This window comes from Perognathus longimembris, chromosome 7 (genome assembly GCF_023159225.1).
Source record: "Perognathus longimembris pacificus isolate PPM17 chromosome 7, ASM2315922v1, whole genome shotgun sequence".
Classification (NCBI taxonomy): Eukaryota; Metazoa; Chordata; class Mammalia; order Rodentia; family Heteromyidae; genus Perognathus; species Perognathus longimembris.
Window position 1 is genome coordinate 52,937,281 of NC_063167.1, and position 21,500 is coordinate 52,958,780.

General features: G+C 39.1%; 1 protein-coding gene across 2 annotated transcripts; it reads left to right on the forward strand.

Moving 5' to 3' along the window:
• Positions 1-56: 56 nt before the first annotated feature.
• Positions 57-21,296, forward strand: Tyw3 (tRNA-yW synthesizing protein 3 homolog). 2 transcript variants are annotated; one of them, XM_048351601.1, is made up of 6 exons: positions 57-322; positions 4,746-4,826; positions 6,574-6,672; positions 10,823-10,894; positions 14,536-14,669; positions 16,885-17,798. In XM_048351601.1, the coding sequence occupies exons 1-6, from the start codon at positions 80-82 to the stop codon at positions 16,889-16,891; spliced, it is 636 nt and encodes a 211-aa protein (XP_048207558.1). In that variant the 5' UTR covers positions 57-79; the 3' UTR covers positions 16,892-17,798. The 2 variants fall into 2 exon arrangements, with proteins under 2 accessions (XP_048207558.1, XP_048207557.1); XM_048351600.1 differs by lacking the exon at positions 16,885-17,798 and adding an exon at positions 20,103-21,296 and having other exon boundaries at positions 58-322.
• Positions 21,297-21,500: the final 204 nt, after the last annotated feature.

The following is a 21,500-nucleotide window of genomic DNA, read 5'->3' on the forward strand; positions in this document are numbered from 1 at the left end:
CCCCGCCTCGCGGCTCCGCCTCCCTCGCGGTTGCGGAGCGGACGAAGTCTGGGCCTCGGCGGCCACCGTCCGAACCAACATGGCCGCGACCAGGGACCGGCGAGTCACCCGCATTCGCAGTGCAGGCCGCGGGCCGGAACCCGTACCCATGGATCCCGGCGCGGAGTTCGCGCGGTGGAAAGCGCAGCGTCTGAGGCGAGCGGACCTCAGCCGCAAAGGCAGCGTGGACGAGGACGTGGTGGAGGTGGTGCGGCTGCTCAACTCGCGCGATCAGTTTGTCACCACCAGTTCCTGTGCCGGCCGCGTCCTGCTCCTGGACGGGGTGAGGTCCCGCGGCGCCCTCCCACCGCCGCTCCCTCGGGCTGGGGTCCTGCGCGGGTGGCAGCTTGGGCGGCCCGGAGCCCGCGCACCCCACACCCGCCCCGGCCCGCCGCCCTCGGACCCCCAGGCGGGTGGTTTCGGTGGCTTGAACCGTGACCCGCGGTGGACGGAGCCAACTGGGGACTGCGCGGGCGGAACCAAGTCTGGAACTCGGTTAAGAGAAATGGATTTGTTTTTATTTTTGTGCCGCTTCAGGGGCTTGAACTCAGGCTTGAGCGCTGCCCCTGAAGTTTTGTCTTTTTTTTTTTTTTGAGCCACGGCCCGTTTCCGGCTCACTGGTGGTGCTTTGAGAGAAGAGTCTCACGGACTTTCTGCTCCAGTTGGCTTCAAACCGCGATTCTCACATCTCAGCCCCCTGAATAGTTTAGGATTACACGCGCGGGTCATCGGCATCCCGCTGAGAATTTGTTGTTGTTAAATATTAGAGAAATTTAAAGGAATGCCAACCTGACTGAGTTCACTCAGGATTCCTGACTTCCATCTTTCCAGCAAATCACTTACTACTCGGAGAACATCTTGCAGAGTTAAGTTCACTGCCCCCTAGTGGCCCTCTCCATCCCTACAGCGCTGCTAAGTCAGTAACAAGTGTTGTGGTGCAGGAATTATTGGTTATGTGCAGTTAGGAGAGTTATATTTCAAGAAATAAAGAAGAAAGAAGAAGGAAGAAGACGGAAGGAGGAGGGGGTAGGGGGGAGGAGGAGGAGGAAGAAAAGAGCTTTTACTAACATATTTATCGTCTGTCCACAAGTGTCCTTTAAAAAAGTTTTCTGTGGGGCTGGGGATATAGCCTAGTGGCAAGAGTGCCTGCCTCGGATACACGAGGCCCTAGGTTCGATTCCCCAGCACCACATATACAGAAAAAACGGCCAGAAGCGGCGCTGTGGCTCAAGTGGCGGAGTGCTAGCCTTGAGAGGGAAGAAGCCAGGGACAGTGCTCAGGCCCTGAGTCCAAGGCCCAAGATTGGCGAAAAAAAGAAAAAAGTTTTCTGTGTATATTATTAGATCATCCACGATAGCACATGCAGAGGGTCACTCTTTAGGTCCAGAATTGGCTGGCCTTTGACGGATTTCCCAAATAACAAGGCATATTTATTTTCCCACCATATCCGTGGCATCTTGAGCAATCATACCCATTCATGCCCTCCCCACTCTCTGTTCTACCACTCTAATGCCAGTGAACTTTTGCAGTTACTTTTATTTTTGCCAGTTCTGGGCCTTGGACTCAGGGCCTGAGCACTGTCCCTGGCTTCTTTGCTCAAGGCTAGCACTCTGTCACTTGAGCCACAGTGCCACTCCTGGCCGTTTTCTATACATGTGGTGCTGGGGAATGGAACCCAGGGCTTCATGTATACAAAGAAAGCACTCTTGCCACTAGGTCACATTCCCAGCCCTGCAGTTACTTTATATTAAGTCACTGAACCTCTGTTCTCTCTCCTTCAAACTATGTTGTACATTAACCGAGGTAAAGTTTGGTCTCCACTCACTAGTGCTCTACCACTTGGGCCACACCCTTTTTGCTTTAGTTCCTTTCTCAGACCCTGGAGACACCCCCCCCCCCCCATTAATGTTTGTCTCATTGCTCTTTCTTGAGTATTACAACCATGTTACATATTACAACCATGGGCCACATTTCTGGTGACCAGCTTGGCCTTCTTAAAGCAGAATTCTGTGTGTAACTTACTTTGACTTTTATTGCATTTTTTACATCAGAAATCCAGGCCTTTACTGTACTGTACCTTTTAACTATTTTTCAATACTCTTCACCTTCAGCTAGTTCCTGAAACTGACCTTTCTCATCATTTTAACTGGCTTTTGCTATTCTTTATGGGTTTTTTTCCTGTACCATTTTCCCCATTTCTACATAGTCTCACTTTTCCAAACCTTCCCCTCCTTTACCAAAACATACACATACACCAACATAAAGACACACTGCCTTCTTGTAAGTGATAGTAGCTACTGTTTCTGAACCTCTACGTAGTTTCTTTTTTTTTTTTTTTCAAATTTTTATTATCAAACTGATGTACAGAGAGGTTACAGTTTCATACGTTGGGCATTGGATACATTTCTTGTACTGTTTGTTACCTTGTCCCTCATGCCCCCCTCCCTCCCCCCCTTTCCCTCCCCCCCCCAGGTGTTCAGTTCACTTACACCAAACAGTTCTGCAAGTATTGCTTTTGTAGTTATTTCTCTTTTTTTACCGTGTCTCTCAAATTTGGTATTCCCTTTGAATTTCCTACTTCCAATACCAGTAAATACGGTTTCCAATATACTCAGATAAGATTACAGAGATAGTGTAGGTACAACCAACCATAGGAAGGTGATACAAGAACATCATCAATAATAGAAACTACACATACACATAGGACGTTGAAAGTAGTTACAACTGTGATATAACAATTGTTTCCATAACATGGAGTTCATTTCACTTAGCATCATCTTATGTGTTCATAAGGGTATAGCTATTGGGCCTTGTGATGCTCTGCTATGGCTTGCCTAAACCTGTACTAATTATTCCCAATAAGGGAGGCCATAGAGTCCATGTTTCTTTGGGTCTGGCTCACTTCACTTAGTATAACTTTTTCCAAGTCCTTCCATTTCCTTACAAATGGAACAATGTTATTCTTTCTGATAGAGGCATAAAATTCCATTGTGTATATGTACCACATTTTCCTGATCCATTCATCTATGGAGGGGCATCTGGGTTGGTTCCAGATTCTCGCTATGACAAATTGTGCTGCGATGAACATTGTTGTGCTGGTGGCATTACTGTGATTTTGTTTGTGGGCTTTTGGATAGATACCCAACAGTGGGGCTGCTGGGTCATAGGGGAGTTCTATATTTAGCCTTCTGAGGAATCTCCATACTGCTTGCCAGAGTGGCTGAACCAGTTTACATTCCCACCAACAATGAAGTAGGGTTCCCTTTTGGCCACATCCCCTCCAACAATTGTTATTATTAGTTTTCTTGATATATGACATTCTTGCTGAGGTGAGATGGAATCTCAATGTTGTTTTGATTTGCATTTCCTTTATGGCCAGTGATGTAGAGCATTTTTTCATATGTCTATTGGCCATTCTCATTTCCTCATCAGAGAAGTTTCTTTGTAAGTCTTTAGCCCACTTGATGATGGGGGCTATTGGTTCTTTGCGGTTTTGTTTTGGAAGAAGGTAATTTTTTTAGTTCTGCATATATTTTAGAGATGAGGCCTTTGTCTGTTGAATGTCCGGTAAAGATCTTCTCCCAGTCTGTGGGCTTTCTGTTTATCTTGAGAGCTATGTCCTTTGCTGTGCAGAAGCTCTGCAGTTTGATGCAGTCCCATTTGTCCAACCTTTCTTTGATTTGTAGCCTTTCAGGGTCTTTGTTAAGGAAGTTCCGTCCTGTGCCAAGGAGCCCAAGTGTTTCTCCTACTCCTTCCTTTAGTGTTTTCAGGGTGCCTGTTTTGATTTCAAGGTCTTTAATCCATTTGGAATTTATTTTGGTGCAGGGTGATATATAAGGATCTAGTTTTAGTTTGTTGCATGTGTTGAGCCAGTTTTGCCAGCACCACTTGTTAAAGAGGCTGTCTTTCTTCCATACTATTGTTTTAGCTCCTTTATCAAAGATTAAGTAGGCGTAGTTCTGTGGGTTCAATTCTGGGTCTTCAATTCTGTTCCATTGGTCTTCAGGCCTGTTCCGAGTTTCTTTTTTCTTGTACTGTATTTATTTTTACTCTTTTTCAGCATTTGTAGTGACTTATAAAAAGAAAACAATAAAATGGGAAACTTAGATAAATGAAACGAGGTAGGTCATAAGTTTCCAAATAATTCCATCAAATTCCATAAACTTAGTAAAATTGGGCCACATGGTTGGCTCTGAGGTAAACACTAGCACAATGTTAGGTTAGTAAATTACTAAACTCTTACAGTGAAAACCAAAGTTACTCAGTACTTATACAGCTGCAAAGGCCAGGCAGCAATCTACTGTCCACTAATTATAATAAATACTTTATAGAAATATAGTAGTTTCTGTCCATGTGATTTCCTACATTGTTTTTCCAGTGTATTCAGGGTAGGATCTGTGTATACCTAAGGGAACTCTGCAAATAAACATTTGTCATATTTAAGTCAGTGTTAAATGTTTGCCTTCTTAAAACCCAGACCTTTTGAATCTTAGCTCCACTTAGGACTATATATAAAGTCTAGTCCATGATTATATTTCAAAAATGTATAGAATACTTTTACTTTTTAAATTATATGTCAAGTTATTTGGGTTCAGTTTTATTTGAGGCTAAATTTACTTCAAAATTTATCGAATTGTTTTTGATAAAGCTTATGCTTAAATATTATGCTATGGTTGTACTTATGAATATTTAAATTATCGTTTTAGGGTATAAATGGTTTTCAGGTTCAGAAGCAAAACTGTTGCTGGCTACTGGTTACACACAAACCTTGTGTAAAAGATGATGTGGTAAGCTTTTATATACTTATAAATAAACTTTTAAATTCATAGATACTTTAAAATATTGATTGATCAATCATTTCATTGATTGTGACTTTGTTGTGTAGTTAAGGCTAGCCTTAAACTTTTTGGAGATAAAATGTGTGGAAGTATAAACAGTGTGTACATGCATTCTTACTATAGCTCAAAAAACCACAACCTTATGCATAGCAGGAAGTTCATAATGATGTTAGACACATTGGATCCAAATTTTGAATTTCAGTCCTGCCACTTAATGACTCTACAACTTAGGACAAATTATAGAAGGAGAAAGGATAACGTATTGCAAATAAGTTACCCATTACTTATGTGGATTACTACTAGAAAATTTCCATGTATTCTTTGCTCAGTTTCCTCAGTTGAAGCAGATGCTTTATAACCAATGATTATTAGAAATCCAATTACATCTCAGGCAAAACAGGTTCAAAAAAGGTGATTAAAGTACTAGAGGTAACAGAGATGGATCTGGAGTTAGGCATTATTGCTTCAGGTATTCAAATCTTGTCTTCCAAGCAAGTCCTTCATCTCCATCTTTGGGACCTGGCTTCTCTGTGTGTTGGCCCTTACTTTCTCCTGCCACAGGAAATCTTTGTAGCAAAAGTGACAGCTTCCAGAAATCCCAGCATAAAAGACTTCCTTGTATTCATGTATCCATCCCAGGGAAGGAATCTTGGGTTTTCCTGTATGTATTAGGTGTTCTCCATTGTAGATCACTTATTTTTACTGGTGATATGATAAAATATTCTTAGACATAGGCATCTGAGGCTTCTGATGTATAGGCATAGTGATGAGTGATAGGGTCATAATTGACAGTCCCACCAGAATCAAATAGTATGAACAGGTGAAAGTATTGCCCAGAAATGCCAGCAGACAGAAATAATTGTCTTGTGTAAATTCTAGCTTTGACATACTACATGTTTCACTAGGCTGTGCTTCACAATAAACTAAAACAGGACAGCCAAAATCAAAAGGCAGTTAAGTTCCACGCAAGGAAGAAGCCAGGGCATAATCAGGATTTCTTAGAACAGACAACAAATACACAGGCTCAAGTGGTATGTTTACTTAAAGCTAGAAGAAAGAAATGGTATAAAATCCACCACTTGGTGATGTGTCAGACCTTCAGCCTAGCAAATCTGTAATGCAGCTAAATGGCATTGTGTCCGCATGCATCCAGCCTTGTACTGCAGTAGATGTGTCCTGAGCTTGCTCTACTGAGTCTGCACATGTAGGTAAATAATTCCAAGGAAATATTCTTGTGCCCAATACAGAGGGAACAGAAGTATACTGGCTGTGACCTGAGTTCTTTGTATACATTATGACAGGTTAGCTTACTACTACATCCTGTATCCAACACAAAGTTCTAGGAAGGAAAGGTGTTAGCCCTTATTTGAACCCTTCTTTCTGAGTAAACGTCTCTGCCTTGCAAAGAATTTAGTCCTCCTACTGTGGGTTTTATGTGCCACACTCCTGGAGTTAAATAAGGTACTGATTTATTTTTTTCACAGTGATGGTTGGAAAAGTGATACAGAAGATTTATGAGAGAGTTAGAATCAAGTCTTTTAAGAAAATAAGCAAATTAACAAGTTTTTAATGAAAGGATCAACAAAGCAAAGGGGATGTTATTGAAGAAATAGGATGAGTGGGCCTGAAAACTATAGGACAGGATAGTATAGTTATAGTATAGTTTCACTCATATGATCACATTTCATTTATTTAGATGATAGCTCTGAAGAAAGCAAAAGGTGATGCCATTTTTAAATTTGAGCCACTGGTTCTTCATGTGCAGTGTCGGCAGTTGGAAGATGCACAGATTCTGGTAAATATTTGTAATTGCACTTGAATTGATAGGTCTGTGTGTGGATCTTATTTTAAGCGTTAAGTCACCTATAAAAATAGTTGTTTGCTAGATTACTTTGCTCTTTTGTTTTATTTAATTATTTGTTCATGTGTTTGATCAGTCTATTTATTTGTAATATTAGAAAATAAGTACCCAATAATCACTAGCAAAAATACCATCCAGATTGTGGTTCCTGTTTTTTCCCTTAGCCTTCCTCATAACTTTCTCGTCATTAGAATTAATATTAAACATCTGCTTGGTTGTGATTGTCTAGTTTATCTTCCTGTTCATTTTTACATCTTTTGTGAGTTACATATAAACTTGTATTGCATTATAAGTATTCATTTAGTAACAATGTACTGAGTCCTCGTCTGTCAGGAATTAGGGGCCCTCACCAGTGATGAGCACTATGAGAGACTGCCTTAGTTCATCTTTTAAAGGAAGACAGCAGAAATAAACAATTGCACAGGAAAATAAAGAAAATGGAGACTGTAAAGTACAAAATGTCCTTGAGGGGGCCACTAAGCTGATGATAGAGAAGAGCATAAAAGGAAATCTTTATACAGGACTGTCAAAGAGGTTTCTTTAAGACTAAAAAGTGGCAGAAGGACTAGACAAATGAACAGTGCAAGCAAGAAAACCAGAGTACGGAGTGTCAGAGCAGGAAAGAACTTGGACCTTGATGTGTTTACAGAAAAGAGAGTAGTTTAGCCGGTAGAACCCACTGAGAGAAGATGAGAGACAGGGACCAGGTTGTTTAGAGCATTGTAGACTAGGATGAAGAGCTGGGGCTTTCTGAGTGCAGGGAGAAATTCATAAAGGGTAATTATCACAAGGCTGAGGATGAGCAGCTTGGTAAGAATTGTGTCCTAAAACCTTCTATGTTGCTCTACCATGGGGAGAAAATGGGAAATAGTGATGGCTTGGCCTAACATGACAACAAAAGGTGAAAAGGGAACAGATTTAAGATGTCTTTTAATGTTTCAATCACCAGATTTGGGTGGGTGCATGGGGAAGATCAGCTTGAAAGAAGAGAAAAAAACATATCAAAGATAACTAACTCCTTAGGTGTGGCTTGAGCACCTGGATGTTTATAAGTGCTTTTTACCGACTTAGTGGGAGTGCTGGAGTTTGAAAAGGTGGGAATCAAAAGTTCTAGTCATATGTTGGATATGAAATGTGATTGACAACTGTCACATTTGCTTTTCTGCTAGGATTGCCATAAGAAAATACCATACATTGGATAAGTTAAAACAAAAGGAATTTATTATCTCACAGTTCTGGGTACTGGGAATCCAACCTCAAGGTTGGTTTCTCCTCACGTCTCTCTACTTGGCTTGCAGACAGCTGCTTATCCTGTAGCCTCTCATGGCCTTTCCTCAGAGTGCGTGTCACTAGCATCTCTTCTTATGAAGGATACCAGTCCTACTGAGTTAAATACTACCAGAGGGTCCTCATTTAAATGGATTTACTACCTTAAAAGTTCCTGTGTCGAAATTCAGTCACAGTGGGGCTATTCAGCACAGCATTTCTGAAGCCCTATAGATACAGGCATAACATCAGCTACATGAAAATTTCAAACTGGTGTTTGGGTAGAAATCTGTAACTCAGAGTACTGGACTAAAGATATACTTTGGGGAGATGCCACTACACAGTATTTAAAGAAATGAGCCTAGAGAAATCATCTCTAGAGGAAGGGCAAAAGAGAAAGAATGGGGCCTAAGGAACAAGGAACACTAAGAGATATCTTTAGTGGTGTAAGTTTCTGCTTTCTTCCTGTTTTACTCTTTCATTATACCAGAACATATTACTTAACCTATTACCCAAACTTTTAACTTTGCTTTTCCTATACCAGGTTCTACTCTGCTAGGCCTGAAAAGACTCAGCATTGATATTCTAGGTTGAAAGCCTCAGTGAGAATCTTAACATTCAATGAACTAATTGCAATAGACTTGGAAAAACTGAGAAAGTCCCTCATTTACAATTCAGTGAGCACATGCAAGGAAATCTACTGGGTACTGAGGAAAAGTGGAAAGAAAAAGTATATTTCTTCCTTAATGTGCTTTTATTTGTATTTTAGGGGAGGGAGACAGACAGTAATTGTCTAATTGTAATAAGTATGATGTTCTGAGGAGCTATATTTGAGAGTAGTGGAAGATATATATTTATATATATATTTGAAGAAAGTAGCTTGAGAATGTTTTGTTTTATTTTTAGGAAGTAGCTATTTTAGGAATAAGATAAATAATAACAATTCAGACACTAGTCCTGGTAAAGGGATCAACAAAAATAGACAAATTGACGAGAGAAAGGGTTGGAGTATTGGAGTATTCACAGATCAGAAGGGAGGCCAGTTGAGGTTAAAGATGAAGGCAGTAGTCAGGTTAAATAGAAATTACACAGCCTGGTTTAGAATATAGGTTTTACCTTTGGTTGGTCTGTAAGGAATGGTTTGTAGGAAACAACAGTAATAGACTAATCCAGGGATTCCAAGTGTGGAGGATGGTGATAAAACACTAGAGAGCATGAAAAGTGGTTTGAAGGTTGAGTCAATGGGAACTGGGCAGAGGAAATGAGGTAGAAAATACCAAGGCTAATTGGATTTGAAGTCACAACTGAATGAGATGAGAAAGACTGGCTATGAGTTTATGAAAGTTATGGTCATGTTCAGGCTAGAAATCTGAACTGGAAATGGTAATCATCAGCATACTTATGCTATTTAAACCAAGAGACTGGATAGAAACTCAAAAGGAAAGCAAGGTTTTCACCTTTCATTCTTTTGGCATATAGGGCCAAATAATTCTTTGGGTCAAGATGTCCTGTGTACTACCCATTATATGCTAGCCCCCTCTCCCTGAAATGCTGCTCTGCACTTGGGAAACACAAGTCTCTAGGTATTACAGAATTGTCCCCTATGGGCAAAGTAATTCTTGAGTAAGAACTGAAGTAGAAACCAGGTGCCAGTGACTTGTGCCTTTAATCCTAGCTACTGAGGAGGCTAAGATCCGAGGATTGCAGCTCAAAGACAGCCTGGTGGGAAAGTCCAATTAACTACCAAAAAGCCAGAAATGGAGTTGTAGCTCGTGGTAGAGTGGTAGTCTTGAATAACTACAACGACAACAACAAAAAGAAAACCACTGAGCTACAGAAAAGTGAAGCTCCATATCTGCTTCCCAGAGCACCATTTAGAGACTTTTTAGAGTGACAAAACAAAATAACTAACATTGTCTTATAAGTTTAGGGTTTGGGGGTTTTACATGCTTTTTTCATACTATTTCAACAAAGTTTTCTTTAGAATAAAAAGGTTGTTGGCTGGGTATGGTTGCCATGTCTGTATTCTTAGCTATATAAGAGGCAGAGAAAATTGGATAGTTGTGCCTCAGTAGGGGGGCACACCTTTTGTTCCAGCTGCTCAAGACACAGAGGATTATTGTAGCTGCAAAATAGCTCATGAATCACAGCAGTGGTGGCTCACACACTTATAATCCTAGCTACTCAGGAGGCTGAGATCTGGGGACTGTGATTCAAAGACAGCCCAGGCAGAAAAGTCCCTGTGAGACTCTTGTCTCAAATTAACCACTCAAAAACTGGAAGTAGTGCTGTGGCTGAAAATAGTAGAGCACTAGCTTGGGCAAAAGAGATCAGGGACAGCATCCAGGCCCTGAGTTCAAGTTCGTGACCTATCTGAAAACATTAAGACTGAGAGTAGAACTCAATTGGTAGAGCACTAGCCTAGCAAACACAAGGCTCTGAGTTGAATATCTAGTACTAAGGGGGATGGGGAAAGACACTGTTAAACTCTTAGAGAAAATTACGTCCATTTAGATTTTAACTCATTTTGTTTGCTTTTATATAACACAGTTATTAGTAGGATATTTTTGTTGTCTTCTGCTTTATGTAAACTATCTCTAGCCTAATGCCTATCTTATTAAACTATAGGTTTGTTCTTTCTTGCACTTCAGAAATCAGTATTCTGATATGTCCAGTAGGAATTTTAGTAGAACTTTAAGGCATAGTCCAAATAGCCAAAAATCCTTAATAGGTTTTGGAGTTATATATGTTTCTACAACTAATGAACTGAACTGATTATTTAGAGTACCAGAATGTAAAATGTTTTATTTTCTTACAGCATTCAGTGGCAATTGACTCTGGTTTCAGGAACTCTGGCATCACAGTGGGAAAAAGAGGCAAGACTATGTTGGTAAGATACCTTTTGAAAAAGTGATTCTTTGAGTGTAAAGTAGTACTAATAATAACTTTCTAGTAACATATTCTCTTCTCAGAGGGCAAAGCCCAGAGATTGTACATTTACAGTCTTAATTTATAATATACTTGCATGATTCTCTATTTTCCTTTTTTTTTTCAATCAAAACAATTTTAATTGCTGGTAAAATTAGCAGGATTTACAGCTTAGACAACAGGTAGATTCTGCTAACATTCTGGCTCTTAAAAAATCCAACTTCTCGCCTTCACAATGGAAACTGGCTTTTCAAATCTCATATTGTCTAGTTTGTAAAACTTTTATATCTAAAGAGACAGCCATATCCACACAACATGATTCACCACACTTAACGAGTAGGGCACTGGGGGTCCACTAACAGAATGTGGCACCCTATTACTTTGGAATATTATTATCCCCTGTTGACGTGGGAGGAGGCGCTGACTATGACATACCATGTTGGACCTTGAGGGTACGGGGATAAATGACCTAAGACAGTCACGGACGGACCCATGGTGTGTGAGCACCGAGGCGGTCCCCAGGGCGTTCCGATTCCCTGGGGTCCCGTGTGGAGAGGTGGGCGCCAGGGCTGGGGAGAACAGGCACAGCGTGTGAGGTGTGTAGCATGAGGAGAGTTGCAGTGGCTGCTCACCAGTGGATGCACACACACTCGTACGAGTGTGCTTGGTACTCCTCGATGAGACACAGAGAACGGGCTTCACGGTAAAGCCAGGCACCAGCGGTAAAGCCAGGCACCAGCGGCCAGGTTTGTTAGCCCAGCCAGGAGATGATAGTATCAGAAACATCCGTATGGAAAAGCTGAGCTCCTTACGAGCAGGCTGGGGCTCAGGTAACAGACGTGGGCTTTGGTTACCAGAAGTGAGACAAGACGCGACATTGTGCACATGGCCAGACTTCCGGACTTCAGACTCAAACGCACTGTAAACCCACGTGGCTTTGTGCTCTCAGGACGGAAGGGGCGTGGCCTTCCCGGCTCAGGCCCTGCTGCCTGCTCGATGGCTGAGGTCACACGTGAGGTCGTTGGAATGGCTGGCGCCTGGCAGCACGACGAGAGCGGGGCGGGCTTCCCCGCGTCCGCGGGTCCGCTGCACACCCTCTGCCGCATGTCACGCGCCTCCGGACCGGGAAGGGTGGGGGCTGGCACCAGACACCGGGGCCGGTGGCCTCGGCCTCGGGTCGTGGGCCTGGTTGTGCGCCCCACCTCGCTCCGTCCTGCCTTTATTTTCCTTTTTGTGAATTGTCAGGGCCAAATTTAATAGGCATTATGATATCCCTCGTGGTAACGGCCACAGAGGCGTCTGAAGTCTTCCCTAGTGATACTATGGGACCACAGTCATGCCCCAGGAACTTTTCAAACTCCTTAACCTCTCAGGGTCTGAATTTCTCAGTCCTCCCACAGGCCCAGCAAACTACTATCCTAGAGTCAAGTATAGCCCACAGGAGCCAGATCCCACTCCACCCACTGATTAGCCATTAGATATGGTTGCTTTGGTGTCACAGTAGCAAAACTGAATAGTTGAACAGATACTACATGACCCACAAAGTCAAAAATATTTACTATCTGTTATTTCACAGAAAAGTATGTCAACCCTTGGACTAGATGATCGGTAAGGCCCCCAAATCCCACATTCTTTTTGTCCTTTCTTGGCTGAGTCAACCCTTACTAACTTTACCCAGTTCTGATCTCCTGTGGTATTTAGTGTTTGGTATGGCATGTATTATTTGCTTTGGAGCTGAATCAGATTACCCACTATTCTAGCTCTCTAGAATTTTTCTATTTTTAACAAATAACCTACTTTCCAAATAAAGAAGCCTTACAAAAGAAGAGATCTGTAAAGCATGACTAAATAGAAAATCAAAGCCCTCAGTACTGGTTTGTGTCCCCACCACACTGCATCTGGGACTAAGCAAAAACAGAGCCTCACCTTTTTTTCTTTGTTCTTTGTGTCTACTTTGTTGCACATCCTATCAAAATTTTGGCCTCTCCTTTCTCATACCTGACTCCACCCCAAGACTTCTACAGCTGCCCTTGCTTCAGTCTTTGTTCCTTACTCCCCTTTTCATAGCTATTTCTGATTAGTCTTCATACTGTAGATATTACTCTGTAAGTCCTTCCAACCAATACCAATTTCAGAGTCCTTTGAAAAACTTGAATATCTCTAAGATTTTTCCTATTATTCAAAGATGCATATCTCTGATATATACATACATATATAATATCTATATAACATATATATATAAACAGATACATATCTTTTTAATAGATCTATGTGGCGAAGTATACCTATATGACTGTACAGACATATATGGTCATTTGTTTGCCAAATGTGTTCTGTTTTTGCTCTTCTGTTTTTCTGTGTCTTCCTCTGGCCAAAGTGGCCCTTCTCTTTGGGTATGTCTGGTGAAACTGATTTCTGTTAAAAAATCAACTCAAATCCTGGTTTCCCCTAAATTGAGTCCTCAGACTAGTTGTTCTTCCATTTTGTGTGTGTGTGTGTGTGTGTGTGTGTGTGTTTCTTCTGCTGCTTCTTTGTTCTTGTGTTTATTTACTACTGGCAAGTGTGAGCTTTAAAGGCAGGGGCCTACTTTTACTGTCTGGCATTTTCGCGCCATACAAGAGAGCTAGAGTATTTCGGATGCCCAGCAAAGATGAATTTTTATTTTACTCTTCATAATAGGTTTTTTTGTTTTGTCTTGTTTTATTGATTTTTTTTTTTTGCTTTTTTCTGCTCTTTGTTTTTAACCTTTATCAGCTGTTTGAATCCATTTGGAATATGTTGACTGTTTCATACGAGGGCTGCTAATATTGGCTATCTTAAAGCATTGCAAAAATAAAAAACAAATAAACAGCCACTGCTAGTCTCCGGTGACCCATACCTGTAATTGCAGTTCAAAGCTAGCTCAGACAGGAAAGTCCATGATAGCCTTTGTCTCCAATTAGACACCAAAAAGCTAGAAGTGGAGTTGTGGCTCAAGAGGCAGAGCACTGTCCTTGAGCAAAAAAAGCTTAGGCACAGTGCCTAGGCCCTTAGTTCAAGCCCTGGAAATGGCAGGCAAGATAGAATGAAACAACGAAAGGATAGAAAGAAAGGAGGAAGGGAAAGGAGAAAGAGAGGGGGAGGAAGAAGGGGAAGAGGAAGAAAGAAAATAGCCCCTTAGTGTGACAGAAGAGATATGTTTTCATCTTCTAACCCTTTCCAGCTTAAGCAGAACTAAGGGATGGTGGCATCTGGTCCCTTTCTACTTTCTCTTGATTCTTTTAAGATTTTTGTTTCTTTTCTTTCAATTGAGATTTAAAGCTTCTTAGACATAACTGAGAATAAAATGTTCAGCTCTGGATTCTTTGATACACTCTGCTTCTCTGAAGACAAAATATAGAATGTCTTTCTTTAGATTGACTGCATGTGATGAGGAAATGTCCTTAATCTTCCTTGATTCAATTGTGTTCAATTAAATTGTATCAAAGCACAGTTGTAGATGCTATAGAAAAACTAAACTATGTTCAAGCTCAACCCTGACGAGAACTTTTATTTAGTTATCTTTAGTGTCTTTATCATATTAGTCTTCATATCTAAATTTAAATTATTTATTTTTCCTTGTAGGCTGTCCGGAGTACACATGGCTTGGAAGTTCCATTAAGCCATAAGGGAAATCTGATGGTGACAGAAGAATATATTGACTTCCTATTAAAGATAGCAAATCAAAAAATGGAAGAAAACAGGAAACGAATAGGAAGGTATAACTAAATATTTCTGTTATTCTTATATGCTAGCTTTGAAAATATTAATTCATACCATTTTTATGTTCTCACCTGCTTTTCTACTTGTAGTCTTATTCTACTTCTGCTTTCCCAACTTGCTGTGGCTGACAGGTACATGCTACTGTGTCCGGCCACTGTGCTTCACTCTTCCTTAGATAGCTGGAGTCTTGCATTTTTTTCTTGTTAGTATCAAGGTTGAACGTAGAGCCTCCAGTTCACTCTGATGCTTGCTCAGATGACACTTTACCACTTGGGCCATGCCTCCAGCTTTTTGCTAGTTATTTTAGGGATGGAGTCTCACAAGTTTTTCTGTGTGGGCTAGCTTTGAACTATGGCTCTCTGGATCTCAGTCTCCTGAATATCTAAGGTTATAGGCATCAACAGCCAGCATCTGGCTGTTTTGAAAACTTATATATGTGGGCTGGCCTTGAACTTCTTTCACCCTATCTCTGCCTCCAAAGCATTAGGATTACAGGCATTTGCCATCTCACCTGACTTAATATTTATACCTTTTTCTCTTTTCTTTTCTTTTTTTTTTTTTTCCTTTTTGTGCCAATCCTTAGGCTTGAGCTTAGGCTTGGGGCCTAGGAGCTGTCCCTGACCTTTTTTGCTCAAGACTAGCTCTCTACCACTTGAGCCATGGCTCCACTTATGACTGTTTTGGTAGTTAAGTGGAGATAAGAGTCTTATAGACTTTCCTGCCTGGGCTGGCTTTGAACCATTATCTTCTGATCTCAACATCCTCAATAGCTAGGATTACAGGCATGAGCCATTGGTACCTAGCAATATTTAGAACTTTTTTGAAACAGCAAAATCTAGAAGTTCCAGTGGTAGTTATGTAACATGGTACTAAGAAGTAAAATTAATCTCAAAAGGCAAAAGTGGGTTCAAATCCTTATTCTGACAAATTATTCAATCTGGTCCCACCAGTTTACTCTGTGTCTTAATCTTTCTGTTCTCTAACTTGAGGGAAATAGCTATTTTTAAGGATAGGACAAAAGTTTAAAAGATGTACAGTGGTAGCTATACCCCTTCCTAAGTTGGCCAATAATCACAGTTCTAGATCTAACCCATGGAAATGAGGTAGGTGTTGAACTAGCCAGAGGTACGAAACATAGATTGGCCCTCCTTGTCATGTCATGACTCTTAGAGTAGGGTGGCCCTTCTTCATTCACTCAAGGAGAATAAACCTAGAATCATACCAGTACCATCGCTTCCTTATTTGAGGCATAGAAACTAATCACACACTTTCTAAATTCTCCCAGGGAAAGTATATAATATGTACCATTTTATATACATCGCAGAGAAGTTAATTCATTATATATAGTGGATGTCTTAGAGCAATTGAGCTTATTTTTCTAGCTGGTTGGTTAAAAGATCCAATGCAAAGATTGTAATTAAAGTAATGATTACAAGTAAGCAAATGAAGAGCAGCTAGATAGTCACCAGACTATAGATTTGAGCTATTACGTATTAACGTACTGATACCATAAAAGTTTAATACATTTATTAGACAGTAATCCAGTGAGACTGTTTGCTAAAACATAGAAAGTAGCAATTCAGTTCTTTCTGTTTCCTTACTTGAATTTTAACAAGATTATAAATATAGCCCAAGATCAACTAACTATACACCTGGTGAAGTTAATTGAGCTACATTCACCAACTCTAAAATCAAATTATGCTTTAAATCCATTAACTCAAAAATACATTTTAAGATTATAGTATGCATGCTGCTATCAAGAGAGCTATGCTCATCATATAAAATCAGGGAAAAATTAAAGAAGACTAAAAAGTGTCTTAAGATACTGATTAGAAGATTACATGTGAATTCAAAAAATGTGAACAAATTAGGGAGCTGTTTGGGGAACAGCTGTATATTCAGCCAAGTGAAGAGAAAGCTACAAGCCACCTTCTAATGCTGAAAAGATAAATAATATTAAATATGGGAGGCGATGAGTTGCGCAGACAGGAAAGACTAAAATTATTCTGTTGTAAAACCAGTTTCACAATTCAAATGTCTATGGGAGATTTTCTTTTTTTTACTCAAAACAAGAACACTTGAGCAACAAGAAATTGTCTGCAAAAATGGAAATCAAAATTAAGAAGTATTTTTTAAAATAGTTCCCAAGCCCACTCTGAGTGGGAAGACTTATTCAAGAGCACAGCTGAGTCCCTGTGTTTTCTGTAGCAGGAAATGACAAGGCCTGCAAGGAGCAGCCTGCTTTGTAAACACTGGACTTGGAGACTGGAAGAGACAGGGATTGACACCAGGCCCAGTACAGTCATTTCAGACGTAATGATTTCCAGGTGAAAATACAAAGTGTGCAGATCTATTTACTAACTACAAGAGGAAGGCTTTCTTTGTGTCTATTAATAAGAGGTCAAGACATGGATCTGAAGAAACCACCAGTTGGCTAGGAGTAGAATGAAATTAACCATGTTCCCCTTTTCATCAGCTATGTAATAAGAAAATGTTAAATAAAACACAGCATAAAAGGGCTAGATATATTGGCATATAATATTGTTAAGAATAGAATATGAAAGGCAAAGTAATTGAATCTACTTCCAGTAGGTTGATATTGTTTTAACTTTTTTTTTAACTGTGGTAAAATATGTATAACATGGAATTTCCCAATTTCTCCAATGGCATTAAGTACATTGACATTGCTGTGTAACAGTCCCCACTATCCATCTCCAGAATGTTTCCATCATGCTACACAGAAAGTCTGTACCCATTAACCAATTACTGCCCACTGCTGATCATTCATTCTCCCAGCCCCTGGAGAGCACCACTCTTTTCTGTCTCTGAATTTGACGGTTACAGATACTTTATGTAAGTAAGATCATATGTGTCTTCTTGTGTCTGACTTATTTCACTTACTAATATCCTAAAGGCTCATCTATGCTACTACACCATGTATCAGTATTTTTTTTTCAGCTTCAGAAAAGAATATACCCCTTTACATTTGTAGACCAGTTTTGTTTATTCATGTGTCTATGGACATTTGAATAATATCTACCTTTTACTTACTGTGAATAATTCTGCTCTCAAAATCAGTGCACAGGTATCTGTCCCTGCTTTCAGTTATTTTAGATATATATCTAGAAGTGAAATTGATAGGTCACATTTTAATTCATGTAATTTTTTTTGAAGAACCTCAATACTATCTGTTTCACACAGCTATACCCATTATATGTTATTACCAGCAGTGAGAAAGTGGAAACAGATCCTTGCCAACACTTATTTTCTGGTTTGGGGTAATAGCTAATCTAGCCAGGTGTGAAGTGCTGTATAACTATAGTCTTGCTTAAAATTTTTGTAGTGATTAAGTAATATTTGACATCATTTCATGTGTTTATTGGCTATATGTCTATCTTCTTTGGATAAGTATCTATTCTAGTTCTTTACCCATTGTTTAAGTTGAATTTTTGAAGTTCTTTTTTGTTGTTGTTGAGATGAAGGAGTTCTTTATATTCGGGATATTAATCCCTTATCAATACATTTTCTTTGCAGATAATATTCCAGTTCTATGGGTCATCTTTCTACATGTGGTATTTTTATATATATAAATTAAGGTGCAGTTTATCCATTTTTTTCTTTGTCTTGTATATTTTGAGTGTCATACATAATAAATCATTGCCAAATTTAGTGTACTGAGACTTTTTCTTTTTTTTTTTTTTTTTTAAGAGTTTTGACAAAGCCTTACAGACAGGTATAAACTAAATCCTCTTTTGCAACCTGGAACTTGTTGCTGAGTGTGAGATTTTGGTAATATGAGAAGAAATATGATTCCCACAATAGTTGGTTATGTGGGGTTTGTTAACTCACAGGTTGGCCCTAAGAATAAAGTTGACGTAAAAGATAAAAATAATTGTAGTTTCAGTTCTTGCATTTAAGTTTGGGTTATTTTGAGTTAAGCAATGGGTGATTTTTAATACTTGTATATAAATGGCTGAATGACAGACTGGCAAGACCTTTTGTCGGCAACTCTTTGCTCTGCCACACCACAGTTCAAGTTTCGTGGGAGCTTCATGTGTGACCTAGTTTAGTTCTGCTCTCAGTGTATCCCAGGTTCGATAATACTTGGTTCTTGGCAACAGTTAAACCAAGGGTTTCCCTAATTCCGTCATAAAGGTGATTGAGTGGGGATGAGTAAGTGCTTATACAGCACTGCTGGGCATTGGAATTCAAAGAAGAATCTGAAATAGGCCTTTCTGGGATAGCTACACCAGCATAAATTAAGGCTCCAGACTGTCTCCAAAATAACTATAAATCAACTTGCAAAATGCTAAGAAAGAAAAAATACTCTAGGATTCCCAAAGAGGAGAGTTACTTTATTCAGAGAATTCTAATTTTTCAAACAGTACTTCATGGAACAAGTCAGTGAGCTGGCCTTTAAAATTGCAGGCAGAATTTTTATAGGAGAGAAAGGGGGGAATTTCATGATAGGCAAAAAGAAGAGGAAAACAAAAGAGGCTGCTGATATGTAAGCCATAATAGAGATTAATGAATAGTTTGACTTATGCAGATGGCAGAGGAGGAAGAATTCTATTACATCACTTTGCTGCGTTCTTTCCCAGTTGTAGTGCTCCTGAGCTTTCTGAGGATTTATTGTCCTTTTTTGGTAAATAGTGTTTTCTAGATTTCTTCTGTTTCTGGCTCATGACTTCAGTTGCTTCTCCTTATATATGCAAGGTTTTCCAAATCTCAGCTGATGGCAAGATGCCTTTGATGTACTTCCTTTATAGTTTATCTGTACAGTTATATAAAAGTGATCCATATAGTTAGGTAGAAATGATCTGTACCAGTAACCTTGTATAAATTATAAATGATGTAAAATAAGTCTCTTGCATTTATGATTTTTTTTTTTTTTGGCCAGTCCTGGGGCTTAACCTCAGGGCCTGAGCACTGGCCTGAGCCTCTTGAGAGCTCAGGCTATCACTCCACTTCCAGTTTCTTCTGTTATTAATTGGAGATAAACTCACAGTCTTTCAGACACTGGCTGGCTTCAAACCATGATCCTCAGATCTCAGACTCCTGAGTAGCTAGGATTAAGGAGTGAGCCACTGGTACCCTGTTGCATTTATGATTTTTAATAAAATAATACTTCTGTTTCTTTTTCTTATTTTAATATTTTTCCCTCTACCTTTATATCTGGAATGGAATTTAAGATTGAATGAAGGTTGTTTAGAAGTGATTGCAACCCACTTGTCAGGATTTTTCTAAACTGAAAAGTATTTACTAGCTTAGCAATGACAAAGGCAAAAAGCATATATTTTCTTTGACTTCAGCTTTGATTTTAAGGGTCATAATAGGACGTTGTTTTACATAATCTAGAAGTTCTAGTTGTATTTCAGTCATCACTTCCAAAATGCACAGATGTAGCAATAATACTTCCTTGTTTGCAGGTTTTACAACTCCCTACAACATGCTTTGGAGAAAGAAACAATTACTGATTCACATCCCAAGGTCAAAGAGAAATATAAGTCATCGTATCCTAAGAGAAAGAAACCAGAAAAAACACATGGCAAATGTGTTCCTGAAGAAAGTGATGAAAAAGTTGAAAATGACAATGATGATGACCCAGAAATCAATTCTACTATCTTCCCTGAAGATTACTAGCATTTACCTTTGAAGTGTTTTGGTAAAAATGTTTCCAGTAGATTTTATAAGGCTACTCTTTATAAGAGTTTATTGCATTTATCATCCATTTTGAAAAGCAATATTTAATTTCTCTATAGTCAGAGAAATCTATTTCATATGTATACAATTTAAAATATTTTGTATGTTTACTCAGTATAATTCTTTATAATGTTTGTTCGTTTAATACTGCCTTGTTAAACACAAAGAGAATTTTGCAAAATTATAACTTTCAGCGCCTCTTTTTTGTTAAAATTTTCAATTCTACGTAATAGGAAAATGAAGTACAGCACTCTTCGAAGACAACTTTACATCATGGACATTTGAGTAAAATAGTAACATGAAACTAATTAACATTGAAACTTCGACCAGCTTTTAGAAGAGTTTGTTTACTCCTGTTTCCATGAAGTCCAATGACAAGTTGTTTTGCCCCTTTTGAGCTCTTGAATAAACAACTGATACCATTTTTATTCAGGACAAAATATCTGAGCCCTCTTTCCTTATTATTATTTTTTTAATAAATAAGACCTTAACATAGTACAGACTTTGAAACATGTGGGCATAGTTTTTCACTAGGCCTAATCAGAAATAACCACTAATACAAAGCACCCTTGAATAAATGTGCAATGGGAAATTTCAAGGATCACAAACCATGGGTGTGAATTCTGAAGTTGGAGGTTCTGAAGCAAACCATTTATGTCTAGAGCTTCTCTTTCATGTTCTTTTGCACAAAAGTATTTCAGATATCTACCTTATTTACATTAAAGTATTAACAGTATCATGTAAAATGTAAGTGTTTATGAGACCATTATGCATGTATGTGAGCATTTATCATTATAAAATGAAGGTCATTTTAAACTATATTTAGAATGTACCAAATCGTTTAAATACATGTTTTAAAAGAGATTACTAGTTAATAATAGAATTATCAATTATTAAACCCCAGAATGCCAAATAAAAATACAACATAGTACACATAGAGTTTGATTCTGACATTTTCTATTTTTGTAATAATTTGTCTAAGCCTTAACTTTGTGTGAATTATATTTAGATTTTCCTCTAGATACTTTTCTCCTGACTTTTAAAAATTAGTTGATTTCATGGATATATACTGTCTTCACAGTAAAATTGGCAGAGTTTCCAGGTAGTTCTAAATGTAACTGCAA